Source organism: Podarcis bocagei (assembly GCF_964188305.1).
Source record: "Podarcis bocagei genome assembly, chromosome: 8".
Lineage (NCBI taxonomy): Eukaryota > Metazoa > Chordata > Lepidosauria > Squamata > Lacertidae > Podarcis > Podarcis bocagei.
In genome coordinates this window covers 67,264,379-67,278,200 of record NC_138133.1, presented here as the reverse complement: position 1 = coordinate 67,278,200, position 13,822 = coordinate 67,264,379, and the positions used below count along the sequence as shown (strand labels likewise).

The 13,822-nt window shown below is 42.9% G+C and overlaps 1 protein-coding gene across 1 annotated transcript; it reads left to right on the top strand.

Moving 5' to 3' along the window:
* The first annotated feature begins 4,209 nt into the window (after positions 1–4,209).
* On the top strand, positions 4,210–13,210 carry CFAP418 (cilia and flagella associated protein 418). Its single transcript, XM_081205700.1, has 6 exons — positions 4,210–4,448; positions 5,668–5,767; positions 6,379–6,449; positions 8,023–8,088; positions 9,128–9,223; positions 9,999–13,210. The coding sequence occupies exons 1-6, from the start codon at positions 4,276–4,278 to the stop codon at positions 10,156–10,158; spliced, it is 666 nt and encodes a 221-aa protein (XP_081061826.1). The 5' UTR covers positions 4,210–4,275; the 3' UTR covers positions 10,159–13,210.
* The last annotated feature ends 612 nt before the right edge of the window (positions 13,211–13,822 follow it).

The following is a 13,822-nucleotide window of genomic DNA, read 5'->3' as shown; positions in this document are numbered from 1 at the left end:
TAAAAAAAATGTTTAAGGGTACTTTCATTTTTACTCAAAAAAATCACCATTTTATAGTTCAAATCGGGGAAAATAAATACAATAAATGGACAAAAGTACAAAGAACATGCTTCCGTCTGAGACTCAGGAAACACTGGAAAAAGAAATGAAGCTGCCATCAGAGGTGGTAACAACGAAACTGACCAATCACCATGCTAGAGTCCAACTCCTACTTCACACATTAAACGCCCGCTTCTGTCTGAGACTCAGGAAACACTGTGACAGGAAATGAGGCCACCATCGGTGGTAGCAACAGAACTGATGATTCACCACACTATTCAGCAGAACTAACGATTCACCGTGCTAAAGAAGAAACTAAAATATTTAAAAGTTTTAGTTTCTTCTCCCGTTAGATTCACAAAATGTTTAGGGGTATGTGTCCTCCCAGAAAAAAAAGCACTGAGTGCCTATGAAGCAGCAGCAGCAGGTTCCGATTAGATTTCACTGAAAGCCACCACTTCCCCACCAGCAATGGAAGTTGCAAGGAAAGCAGGGGACCTGTGGGGGCACCACCTCTTGGGCTTCTGCTGGCTGAAGTGGCTGCCTCAGCCTGCCTCATGGCCAGGGCAGCCCTGGTCTCAACAAACAAAGGAATTGAGGAGGGGGTGAGATCCAAATGGGGTGGTTTGAGGTGGGAGAGGTTTTGGCAAGCAGGTGGTGGTAGGCAAGGCTGGTGAGTGAAATGAGCAAGGACACAGCATAATAAATATATATACACTTCCATTTCCAAAAGTGTGCAGGGAAGATGGGGAGGTGCTGCTTTGTCTTTGAAGCTCAGACATCAAGCAACTGAAAATTGGTCAAAACTGTGTGAGTGGCGTATTCATCACCAATATGGCTCATCCTCCATCCTCCACACTTTCCCCATCACTTTGCTTACAGCAGAAAGTCTTATTTTACGGGGAAGAAACGGCTTTGTTACGCAAGAGCTCCAAATCAGCTTAAATTGTGCAAGCTGAATTTGCCAGCATGGGATTGAATTCCCCTGAAAAGAGTCTGAGAGCATACTCTATCCCTATCCGTTCTGATATTGCTGTCCATGTACAATGGTGCCTCGCAAGACGAAATTAATCCGTTCCGCGAGTCTCTTCGTCTAGCGGTTTTTTCGTCTTGCGAAGCAACCCTATTAGCGGCTTAGCGGATTTGCGCTATTAGCGGTTTAGCGGTTTAGCGGTTTAGCGGCTATTAAAGGCTTAGCGGCTAAAAGGCTATTAGCGGCTTAGAAAAAGGGGGGAAAGTGAAAAAAATCGCAAGACTCGCAAGACTTTTTCGTTTTGCGAAGCAAGCCCATAGGGAAATTCGTCTTGCGAAGCGCATCGAAAAACGGAAAACCCTTTCGTCTAGCGGGTTTTTCGTCTTGCGAGGCATTCGTCTTGCGGGGCACCACTGTACACATGTACATGGGCACTTGCTAAAGCTGGTCGGGAACTGAGCCAAAAGGGAGAAGGTGCTATTTTGTATTGCAAACGTGTGCCGCTGCATTTCTGAGGGACACCTGAAAGGCTGCCAACAACGTATTTGACTTGTGCATTCCTTAAGCCCCTCACACTGAAGGAACAAGTGCTCCCTTTCCACATGTGATGTATTTTGAGACAAAAGGTTTCTTTAAGATGTCCTCCCCCCCCCCCCCGCAAGCCTTCAGGCTCCTCCTGATCCTTTTTCAAATTACAGAGATGATGGTATACCAGGGAGAATTGTGATTAGTCTAAACTCTCCACAGCTGCGAGGGATGGATGTAAAAATTCCACTTGAGGATCCACAACTTCTGGACTCAATTTACCTACATGACACCACGACCTAAACCAAGGGAGTGCTTGAAAAAGACTTGGAGAGGCATCAGGGCTATTCAGTTTCTTCCATAGCATCAGCCACTGAGGGGCTCACAACCGCCCTGCCCAACACGTCTGTCATTATAGGGCAGTGATATTATAGGAGCCTTGAGAGGTGGAGGAAGGGGAACGGAACAACAATATAAAAAGCTCCAAGTACAAGAGAATCTAAAGAGGGCTTGCAATTCATTACTTATGGTACCAAGAGGATTATAAAACACCTTGTAACTGAAAGGCTTCGCCTGTAGCTGTTAAGGACTGCAGGCTTTGCTTTTTCTTTTAAAAGAAAAAAAGGAGTCTGACGAATGTTGAGCGATCTTGGCAGCAGAAATCCAGCAATAGGTTTTCTGTCATTCTGCTTAGAAGAGACAATGATTCTTAGTTCAGAGGGGCTCTTCTGATTGTTTCCTTGGGTTACCAATCAAACACAACATAACAGAGCATTCCCTCTCCGTCACTTTTATGAATGAATAGAAAGAGACAATAGTGGCCACATGCCAAGGACTTTGAACACACGGCACACCAAACAGCATTTTATACCTATACACATTTGGAATATTTCATGGTACCTGTGCAGGCCCAAAGAATAATAGTTATTATAAGGCTGATAAAATTCAAGAGAGGAGAATGCACATGTTTCTTAATTACACTTCCTGCATAAAATATGAAGCTGCACTGGTTTGCAAAGAGGATGGATAGATAGATAGATGGATAGATAGATATGTAATATATAGAATGAAAAATGGTAAGAGTAACAAACATGGAGGTAATTTGAGCTAATTTGTTCCTCATAAACTATATGCTCCATCATCATAGCTTAATAAACAAATTAATTAAAGTGGAGAGAGAGAGAAATGTGTGGCCTTACTATTCAATAGTTGACCACCTTTCTATAAATTTGTCATTCTTAGTGTTGTATATTTTTAGTCCTGAAACGGAATATAAATTTAAGTCAACAGGGCAACTATATGTCATTTGCCCTGCTAGCAAGGTAGGTGGTGCTGTTGCTTGCCTTAGTATATTTCATAGAATCATAAAATCGTAGAATTGTAGAGGTGGAAGGGATCCTAAGGGTCATCTAGTCGAACCCCCTGCCGTGCAGGAATGAGAAAGAGCAGAGGAGGCCACTTTGAACCCACAACCGCTCAGCCACATTGTTTTATTTTGTATTTAAAAAGGAGTGCTCTTATTCTAAAAGAAGACATCACACAAATGTGCAGTTGCAAATGCGCAGGGATTAAAAAGCTGTGGCCTTCCAGATGTTGTCAGACTCCAAGTCTCTAATATCATCTAAGTGGCATTTGCAAATAGTTGTACTCCAAAATTGATTGCTACAAATAAAGATGGATTCACATCGAACCTGGGTTTGAAAGGCATACATATTATAGCCATCTTAGTCCTATAGTACCTTCCAGGAGAAAATTGTATGCAGCCTTGCAATCTTACACACCTGTCTACACACGTCCCACAGGCATCAGTGGGGCTTAGGCCCAGTTAAGGTTGCATAGGGCTGCAGCCTTGGAAAGTAAGTTCCATGGAGTACAATGAGGCTTACTTCCGAGTAAGCATTAGACGATGCTCTGTGGTCCAAACAAGAGAAAGAAAATGTAGGAAGCTGACAGCAGGGAGAACAACTGCGATTTAGTGCAGAATAAAAAGGGGGGGTTGTGCTTGTCGTAAAACAAAACAAGTATCAATTCAAAAGAGCAATTAAAAAAAATGCTTATTGCAAAGCTATTTGGGGAATAAATTTATAACTGCCCTTGTTGGAAAGCCAAATCCCAGTGCTCTCTGTTGCACGGTGCATCCTTATAGATGTCTTCCAAAATGTTTATAATAATATTTTAACCATAGCTGTCAACGTTTCCCTTTTTTTAAGGGAAATTCCTTTATTCCGAACAGGATTCCTCGCAAGAAAAGGGAAAAGTTGACAGCTATGATTTTGACTGTGCTTAATCTTGTTAAATCATTTTAGGCGGCTGTGGCGGCGAAGCAGCCTAACAGGAGACATTGCACAGGCAGACGCTGCATTCCAAAGTGGAGCTCAGTTGTCGTGCAAAAGGCAGCACGTATGTTCTGTAGTCGTGGCCGAGTGGTTAAGGCGATGGACTAGAAATCCATTGGGGTCTCCCCGCGCAGGTTCGAATCCTGCCGACTACGTGCGAGACGAAAAAAAAAATTAATTTTATTTGTTTGCGCGCTTCGTGAATGTGACGTTCTGCTTTTAACTTTCAATCCCAGACTTTAAGGAACAGGTTTTGTTTATTTATTTATTTAACCATTCTCCACGGCGGCTTAGACGTGGGGGCGGGGCGCGCCTGCCCTCGCCCTTCTCCCACCCACCCACCCCCGCTGCTACCATGGCAACGAGGGGAAGGGGGGGTGAGAGACGTGAGGAGAGGCTAAGATGGCGGACGACCTAGATGAGCTGCTGGACGAGGTAGAGAACAAGTTCTGCCGCCTCTCGAGGCGAGACTGTTCGGAGCGAGGCCGGCCAGGCCAAGGGCGGAAAAGGAACCGCTTCCGCGAGGAGGAAGAAGAGGCCGAAGCCGAGGCCGCCGCGGCGGGGGAGAGGGCCAGGTGAGCACTGCGCATGCTCGCGCCTTTCTCCCCCCCGCCCCTCCGAGATGCCCCTAAAGGGGAGCGCAGTTTCAAAGAGAAGTATTAACGACACTTTCGGTTCCCAGTTAACGTGTAGTGCAAACTTCAGAAAGCTCCGAAGCCTTTAAAAACGAAACAAAAAATCCCTCATTTTCTAAGCGTGTTTAGGTTGCACTCACCAAACCCTAAGCGAAGTTACTACGAAAGTAGCCCAATTGAATTAGGTGATTCTTCCGAGCAAGCATGCATCCGTTTGCGCATCTCATGCTTTTCCCACCTTCCACCCACCCAGCCTTTGGGCAACCCATGCAGAGAAAAAGAAGAAAACACTGTACAGCAAGGACACCAGTGCTTGGGCGGAACATGCCTTTCCCTTGCCTTCTTTCTTGTGCGTGATGATACTCCTGGCCCGCACAGGAGCGTGTTCGAGCGGAAACCAGAACTGAGGGTTGTGCGCGACTCTTCCGCGTGTTCTACCTCTGTGGGTGCCGCTTAGTCCCTCCGTTCTACTCCCTCCCTCGTTTCCAGGCGACGTGACGCGCGACCACCCAGCTGTTACTGCTGCCAGATTCTTAGCTTGCATGAACACACCAGCGTTTCCCAAGTCCTTCAGACTATCCCCATCTCTGCATCTTTCTAACATTCTCCAACACCCCCTCTGGCTTATCTCCCAGACAGTTTACCCCTCTTCCCCTTCCACCAACTGCTCCACTGAATTATATGTCAAACCCAGGGAAGATGCATCTCAAGCCTCAGTTGCAGGCCACAGTCTGTGCATTTATTTATTTATTTATTTAATTTCATAAAACTTAGGCACTGCAAACTAACTAACTAACTAACAAAGAAGTTTACAGAAGATAAAACAGTAAAATAAAATATAAAAAATCACAACCCTGCTTTAAAACATGCAAAAGTTAAAATACTAAAACAGCTTAAAATTACCTCAGCTTTCTAAGCATCTGGGCAGGCTTGCATAAGCAGCAAGTATCATGGATGAACAATCATTGCTTCCTCTCACCTTTGTGGGAAACTGTGTTTGGCCACTGTGCACACTGCGGATACTTGGAGACAAAACATGTCGTTTTCACGTGTGGCAATTGCCACTGGGGTTTTAAGTGTCTGAAGCAGCTATCCCCATACTGGCCAGCGTCTTCTAAATAAACTTACCAAAGGATGCTCCTCTTCCATTTCTTTCCAGATTTTCCAAAGTATTGACAAAAGGTGCTAGTGAAGAAGAAGACATAGATGACATAATTAAAGATATCATCGACGAAAACAGCTATGCCAAAAATCTTGTGGTAGGTCAAGACAAAGCAACCTCTGAGGAAAGGGAAAGTTGCGGGGGGGGGGGAGTGTCAGTCAGAACCTTTGAAGAAGAAAGCCAGATGAAAAAGGAAAGTGGTGAAAGTCTAGAGTAAGAATAGACAACCTTCCCCCGCAGTCAAGGACGGGGTTCCCTCAGGAGTAATCAGTCAGGACCGCATGGTGGTGGTGGGTAGAACGAAAGCCAAGGAAGCAGAGAAAAAGTGTTCTGGGTTCCCTAATGTGGAATAAAGCTAACAGTGCTTCAGTTGTCACATCAGATTAGAATTTCTAGTCCTATGCATCAGCCAGAGCCATTTACTCCAGGCCAGAACCCAAAGTTCACATTAAGAGAATGGGTACTGGAGGAAGGAAAATGCTGCCTGACTGATGGAGCAGTATGGTTCCCCATGTATCCTTACTGCAGCTGACTGCAGAAATGGGAGCCATTTGTGAAGCCCTCATGTTGTTTGCTGTTTTTCTACCCTCTGTCTTCCTCCTCTTCGAGTAGACTTCTGGTCCTTGTTATTTGGAAACAAAAGCAGGAAAGCTTTACCATGTTGCTAGTTTGTGTTAAGAGGTCCCCATCTCTCTCTCTCTCTATTAGAAACATAAATCTACGTCACGTAGCCCTGCATCTGAAAATAGAACTACCTCCGTTCAAGCTCATGGTAAGAGGTAAGTAAAAATCACATGAGTGAGTAAATGCTTTGAACTTTACTGTATTGACAGTCGGTAAACAAAAGAATGCATGGGTTGGAGCAAGAGTGACTTAGTTGCACTAAGACTGCAAGCCTGTACACACTTACCTGAGAGTAAGTCCTATTGAACTCAGTGCATTTACTTTTTGCTGTTCTCATTGAAATCAGTGGGACTGGGACTTGAGTTATTTGCATCGCACCCTTGGGTAGGTCATTGCCCCAAAGAGCTTACAATCTAAAGTTCAGGATAAGCAAAACAACAGTGGAAGTGAAGGCAGGGGCAAATTGGAAGAATGGTATGGCTATTTCATTTATGTGTGCATAGGTTTAGGCTGCAATCTAATGCCAGGTTATCGGAGACTAAACACCATCGAACACATGGAAGGGTACTTCCATATAGCTATTTCTAGGATATCACTGTTCGTCAGAAGCTATGTATGTTTTCTCAGAAGTAAATTTGTCTATGTTCAACATGGGAACGAGAAAGTTCTGCCAAAAGATCCATATAGGGTATGTGTATTTTGAGGGTGGATTAGAAGGAAGAGTCTTACCTGGGACGCAGTTGCAAACTGCAGTGGTACCCTGGGTTACAGACGCTTCAGGTTACAGACACTTCAGGTTACAGACTCCACTAACCCAGAAATAGTACCTCCAATTAAGAACTTTGCTTCAGGATAAGAACAGAATTTGTGCTCCGGCAGCGCGGCGGCAGCGGGAGGCCCCATTAGCTAAAGTGGTACATCAGGTTAAGAACAGTTTCAGGTTAAGAACAGACCTCTGGAACAAATTAAGTTCTTAACCTGAGGTACCACTGTGCTGGACAGCAAGGAAGAAAGGGCAGATTCATTTGAATCATTGCTAACTTTTCACTTTGATTTCAATGGGACCTAAGTGTAACTAGCATAGAATGGATCAAACCCTATGTCTTCAGTGGACAGAATGTTATTGCTTGTTGCATTATTGCTGGTTAGGGCAGCCAGATGCAAAAGAGAACAGGGCTCCTACATCTTTAATAGCTGTGCGGAAGATGGAATTTCAGCATGTGTGTTTGGCAAGCTATGCTCTACTCTTTAGCTTCTGGTCTCCCTAATGCTGACAGTTTTGTGAGTATGTGGGAGCACCAGTTGATGTTTATGAAGAAATGGTAGCATCAGTTCTTCTTTTAACCATATAGAATATGCCATGAAATGAGGGCAGGGGAATTTTAATAGCTTTTCAGAACTTAATGCTCCATGTTGATGATGCTGTTTGCTTGATTTCTAGCCCCTGTTGTGTTTTGTAGAAACCCTGCAGGTTCTGGAGTATTTCCCTTCCAGTTGGGTTTTTTGCCCCCAAGATACATATATCATGCAGATAACAATATTGCCATTTCTTCTGAATTGTCCTGCCTTATAGTTCTACAAACAAAAGGTTTGTTGAAAAGGTACACATGCTCACTAGCATAATGACACCTGAGAAATCAAATGATACAAACTTTCAGGCAAATGGTTTGGGGTGGGGGTTTTTCTTCTTCACAACTATTTCAAGGCTTTCCAATTTAATTCTTGTAGATGTTGCCCTGTATATCTTGGTGGAAGCAGCGCGCCGCATGGTATAGGAACAAATATTTCTCAGAGGTAGGCATTTAAAAATAAATAAATACTGGCAATTGCATTATGAGACCTTCATGTTTCTCTTACTGCTATATTAGGAAGGAGCATACTGTAATCTGCTACTTTATACTGAATCAGACTGTTGGTCCATCTGGCATAGTATTGTCTACACGGACTGGCAGCAACCCTCTGACGTTTCAGGCAGAGGCATTTCTCAGTCCTCCTTGGAGATGGCTGGGACTGAACCTGGGAGCTTTTGCACCATCTGTGACCCTCTCCACCCCCACCCAAGCTGCTGCACACAGTTATCTCAGCCTGTGGTCTGGTAGCCACAAGGAGTCAGTCTGAGTTCACTATTCAGCTGCATCAGCCAGTGGCAAGGCAGGTGAGAAAAACCCCCAGCACATGCAAGATTCAGCCCATGTTTGTTTAGATTTCTGTATACCACTAGCATTCGTGTGTACAGATCATGCTTACCCATGTTAAAAAAGCATATGAATCAGAAACACAGAGGATCTTGGATATATGTTCACATAGTTTCACAGACATGATCCTCTTGCGAGGAGGGAAGTGGTGAGAGATCAGCTGTGATGTGCCATAAAGGTCAGTTGCCATAAGGATTTTTCCTAGGCTAACTTATTCCTGTAAAATGGAGGCACCCAAGCTTTTACCCATACATAGAAAAAAGGGTGAAAATTGAATTAGTAAATACCAGAGTTGCAGCCTTTAATCAACTGAGGTTTTATCTTATTGAATGGTAAGAATCGATTTTATTTAGTGGAGGTTAATTTTAAACAGTGGCACTGAAAGCTTAGAGTGTAACCATTCTGTTTAAAGGTTAGTCTAGTTCTGGTGTGTTAGGATAGGAAATGTGAAACAGAGTATTCCTTTCCTTTTAACAGCTGTTTATTAAATTGTGAGTTTTTTCACACTTCTGTCAAGATTTAAGAAATGCACCTATTATGAGATTGGATAATATGAACAAGTTTAATAAGTTAAGAAATTAGTTCATTGAACTGTTCCATGTGCTTAATCTATAATGTTTGTAATCTTTTTTGGACAGAACCTGTGATCAGCTGCGGTGTACTGCATGTGACTTCCGCGTTTTGCAATACGATGACTTTCAGTGGGATCAGTCATGTGATTACCTCTTTTTCAGGTATGCTTTGCGGATAATATTGATAGGAATATTTGATGTGACCTATATGGTAGTGGAGAGACGCGGGTGGTGCTGTGGGTTAAACCACAGAGCCTAGGACTTGCCGATCAGAAGGTCGGCGGTTCGAATCCCCGTGACGGGTTGAGCTCCCATTGCTCGGTCCCTGCTCCTGCCAACCTAGCAGTTCAAAAGCACCTCAAAGTGCAAGTAGATAAATACGTACCGCTCTGGCAGGAAGGTAAATGGTGTTTCTGTGCGCTGCTCTGGTTCGCCAGAAGCAGCTTAGTCATGCTGGCCACATGACCCAGAAGCTGTACACTGGCTCCCTCGGCCTATAGAGCGGGATGAACGCCGCAACCCCAGAGTTGGCCACAACTGGATCTAATGGTCAGGGGTCCCTTTACTCCTTTACTATATGGCAGTGGGGTATCATATAAATGCTGTGGTCCGTAAATGTTCTGATATCAACTTTACAGAATTGCAGATGTGGATATTTCAGTACATAGATTGGGGGAAAGCCTATAGCAGAAAGACCCAAAGGCTTTCATTTCAGTGACAAGGGTAGAGTGTCTTTGTCTTTGTTCCACTCTGTGGCTAATTGGGCAACGATTGGCTGTGTGGTTCTGAGGGAGTTGTGTGTTTTTTGTTGTTGTTGTTGTTGTTGTTATCCCATCCATCTGACTGGGTTGCCCCAGCCAGTCCAGGCGGCTTCCAACAAACGTAAAAGCATAATAAAACAAGAACGCTGTTGAAATAGAATATTTTTGATTGGTAGGAATAACATGCCTGAATTCCGCAAGTTGAGGATGAAGATGCTAACCAAGAAAGGATCGAGGGCCTATGCTTGTCAGTGCACTTGGAGATCAATAGATGAATTAACAGACCTCACTGTGGATCGACAGCTCCGCTGGGTTTGCAGCAAACACGTCGAATGAAGTTGTCTTTGTCATCCACATGCTCATTTCTGTATGAAGACCATCTGTTCATCGCTCGGCATCACGAGTGATGAATTGAGTGTGTTCCATGTACACTTAGATCTTGATAATCCAAATACAAACTCTGGACTTTGCCTTGTCTGCAATTCCCTTGTGAACTAATGGAACTGGGGGGGCATAGTAAGCTGGAGACCTTCCTCGGCCTAGAGGACCAGGCTGGCAGAACTGTTGAGTACTTCCAGTGTAGCAGGAAGTGAAGCTGAAAGGACACAAGGTCTGGGTCCTAGAAGCCATCCCACAAATGTAGAAGTGAGAGATACACCTGAAAAGAAAGAGAAATCTGTCTAAGCTAATACCTGGGTTAGAACACTTTTTGAATATGCATGTGGGATATTTTGGCTTTGGCTTTTTACCTGCAGATGTGTATGTAGGGAGCCAATCTTCAAATTAATATCATTTCGGAGTTGTTTTAGCAAGATGCTGAAGCTTGCTTTCAGAGCAAGAGCAAATAGCTTGGACAGTCCAGAAATGGGAAGAAAAATGACACGACAGCTCCAGCATTTTAATAAGCTCATTTCTAGTTGTGAGGCAGGTTCTTAGGCTGCAGTCTTCATGCACGTCATCCCAGGAATCAGCCCCACTGGACATGGTGGTACTTGCTTCTAAGTAAACATAACTAGAGTTGAGCTAGGGTGGAGCTCTTTCCGCTCCCTTAAGTCTGCAATCCTGTGCACACTCACTTGGAACAAAGTCCCACTGAATTCAGTAGGACTTACTTCTGAGTAGAATGCATTGGATTGAGCCACTCAAAGCTGTTCGTGTAAATGATATTGCGACGGAGCCTAAACTTTTTTTTTTTTTGCAATGATATTCAAAATCAATGTATTTTTTTGCGGGGGACAAGGGTAAACGTCCTATTAGGGGTAGGGTTATTCCACCTTCACTCACACTCTGCAAGTTTTAAGTTATCAGAAAACTGTTGCTAGATGTCTATTTCAGTTGTCTTTTGAGACTGTCAGTGCATCCACATTCTATGTTTTAATCTTTGTATCGGAATACCAAATATAATCAAAGCAGTTCAGAACTCTTACATCCCCATTTCCATCTTAAAAAAAGAATTGAGCCGATGGGTGATGCCCAGTGTTAGTCAGGCCCAGAGTGGCCACATTGAAATGAACTGGACTTGTATAACTGAATTCCCTTGATTTCAGTGGGTCTGCTCAGAGGATGACTTAGCAGGGTTGTATGATTTTGAGTTGTATGATTTAGCTGATCCTGAATTATTTTCTCAACCAACACATGTAGCACTATTCCAGGAGTTTTTTCTGTAGCACTGAAAGTTTAAAAGCGCATTGAAGCATAAACAATTGTAGCAAGCAAGTAGTACTCAGAATGTGGGAAACAATAGCACATTTTGGAAAAAAATGTTGCTCATACGATCTCAAAACACATCATCCTATGCAAGGATTTTCAGTTGCTTTTAAGACCATGTAATCTGTTTAGAATAAATAACTTGGATATACTTTCTTTTAAACCAAAATATGAAATCTAAAAGTCCGCAAGGCAGAAATCGTTCCCTCTAATTTCTCTGTAATGCTAGTCATTAAAAGTTGTATTCTTGGCATATCTGAATAAGTTGGTTAAATTTCATATATTAATTGCCTGTTGTATTTGTTCTTTTTGGCCCCCATGGTATCTTGATAGCTAACACATGCCTGAAATGTTAAATACATGCATAGTTTTGTATTTATAAAATAAGGAATGTGAAACCCACTGAATAATTAGTAAAGAGCACTATATAAATACTGATTATTATTATCATTATTATTGAGAGATGGGGTTGGGAGTGACTATAAATATTGGTTACTGATGGTTGGCAGGGTTTGGTGTGACTGATCCTAGCCAGATATAGCTGGCTGGACCTAAGGTGTTTTTAGACCAGGAATGAGGAGTCCAAATGTTGGACTCCCAACTCCCATCAGCCTAGCCCACAGTCAGGAAAGTTAGGAGTTGTAGTCCAACAACATCTAGAGGGCATCCCTGACTTAGACAGTGGTTGACACAGCAAACACCACTAGATTCTATCATCTTTAAGAGCTAGTTCTGTGCAGTGTAAGCCAGGAGGTTCCTCAGATACAAATTCACTAGGTGACCTTAGACAAAGCACTGGTCCTACACGCACACCATCTGCAGTATGTGGAGAACAGCACAGACCAGTTTTATCAGGTTACTGTTGGAATTACTGAACTATTGTGCTTGAAGAACTTCAAAAGCCTAAAAGATGCTATATACACTGTTGACCTGTGCCTCAGTGTGTTACAAACAAGTACAGCAATTTGACTTCTTAAACAAGACTTCAACTTGGGGGGTGGGGGTGGGAGGGGATTAAAAAAAAAAGGATCTGATCCAAATATGGATTGTAGATGAAATAGAAACAGTAATTGGCAATTTAAAATGCTGCAGACTATATCTGAAAGATTTTAAATATTACACATTTTACAGAGCACAAGACATCAAGTATGATGTATTTAGGTGCCCATAAAGTGTTCGATCATCTTCATTGGTCCTTTTCATTTTGTGTCTTGTAAAGAATAAATTTTGGTAAATATTCTACACAGGTAATCAGAGCTCTGTATTGTTTAATAATGACAAGAGTCCACGTCAACCAATGTGTTTGAAAATACATAGGGGAACTGAACAGGGGTGTCCCCTTTTCCCTTTGTTATTGGTTCCTTCATTAGAACCATTAGCTGAAACCCTTCGTAAGAATACAAAAATGTTGAGTGTCATAACAAATGAGCAAGAACATAAAAGAAAGCAAAGCTAATACACTTTGAGAACTGAATCTGGGAGGGGTGGTATTCAGAGTAGGATATTATTTGCTTTTCATTTGACTTACCTGGTTGATCTTCTGTTACACGCTGTGTGGGGGTCACTGACGTATTATTCTTTCCTACCTGTATAACTATCTGATAATGGAAGTTGTACTTGATGTTTTGTTTGTTTGTTTTTTAAATTAAAACACACGCTATAAATGCAAAGCACAGTATTATCCCCTGCAGTCCTGTAGTTTTCATTCTCTCGATAATGTTGGCAGCTCAGGTCTCTGAAACCTGCAGGATTTAGGGGCTAAGTGGGCATGGACAGAGTTGATTATTTGGTTCTGAGCCATCTGTTGGGAAAGCAGTTGACCTACATAGGCAGTCTGAAGGGAGGGCTTCACAATGCCATGTTTGAAGCCAAATAGGATTCTTTCCCCCCTCAGAGTTGCTGAAAGGGGGGCTTATTTACATGAACCCTTTGCTCATGGCGAATGAGATACCTGAACTGTTTGCCATGAAAAAACTCCATGAATGGGATTGCAAAACCCTCCAGCGACTATTCAGGTGTAAGAGCATCCAACTGCCAGCAGGCCAAGTATATGAACTAGCCCCAGGATGATTCATAAAAATATCATCCTTTTCCATGTTTTTCCCAGCGCACTTTGACCTGTACAAGTTGGTTTGCTGGATGCTTCAAATCAACATTCATACTAAGAGACCCCGATCACACTTAGAAATTGATCTAACACATTGCTAGCAACGTTGGTCTGTGTCCACTCCTGACTTTTATTTCTTATTTTTATTTATTAAATTTCTATACCACCTTTCACCTGAGGATCACA

Excerpts from the sequence above, each read along its gene's own strand:
- CFAP418 (XM_081205700.1), top strand. The coding sequence starts at position 4,276 with ATGGCGGACGACCTAGATGAGCTGCTGGACGAGGTAGAGAACAAGTTC. Across the intron at positions 5,768-6,378 it reads GCTATGCCAAAAATCTTGTG|AAACATAAATCTACGTCACG; the intron begins GTAGGTCAAGAC and ends TCTCTCTATTAG. Across the intron at positions 9,224-9,998 it reads TGTGATTACCTCTTTTTCAG|GAATAACATGCCTGAATTCC; the intron begins GTATGCTTTGCG and ends TTTGATTGGTAG.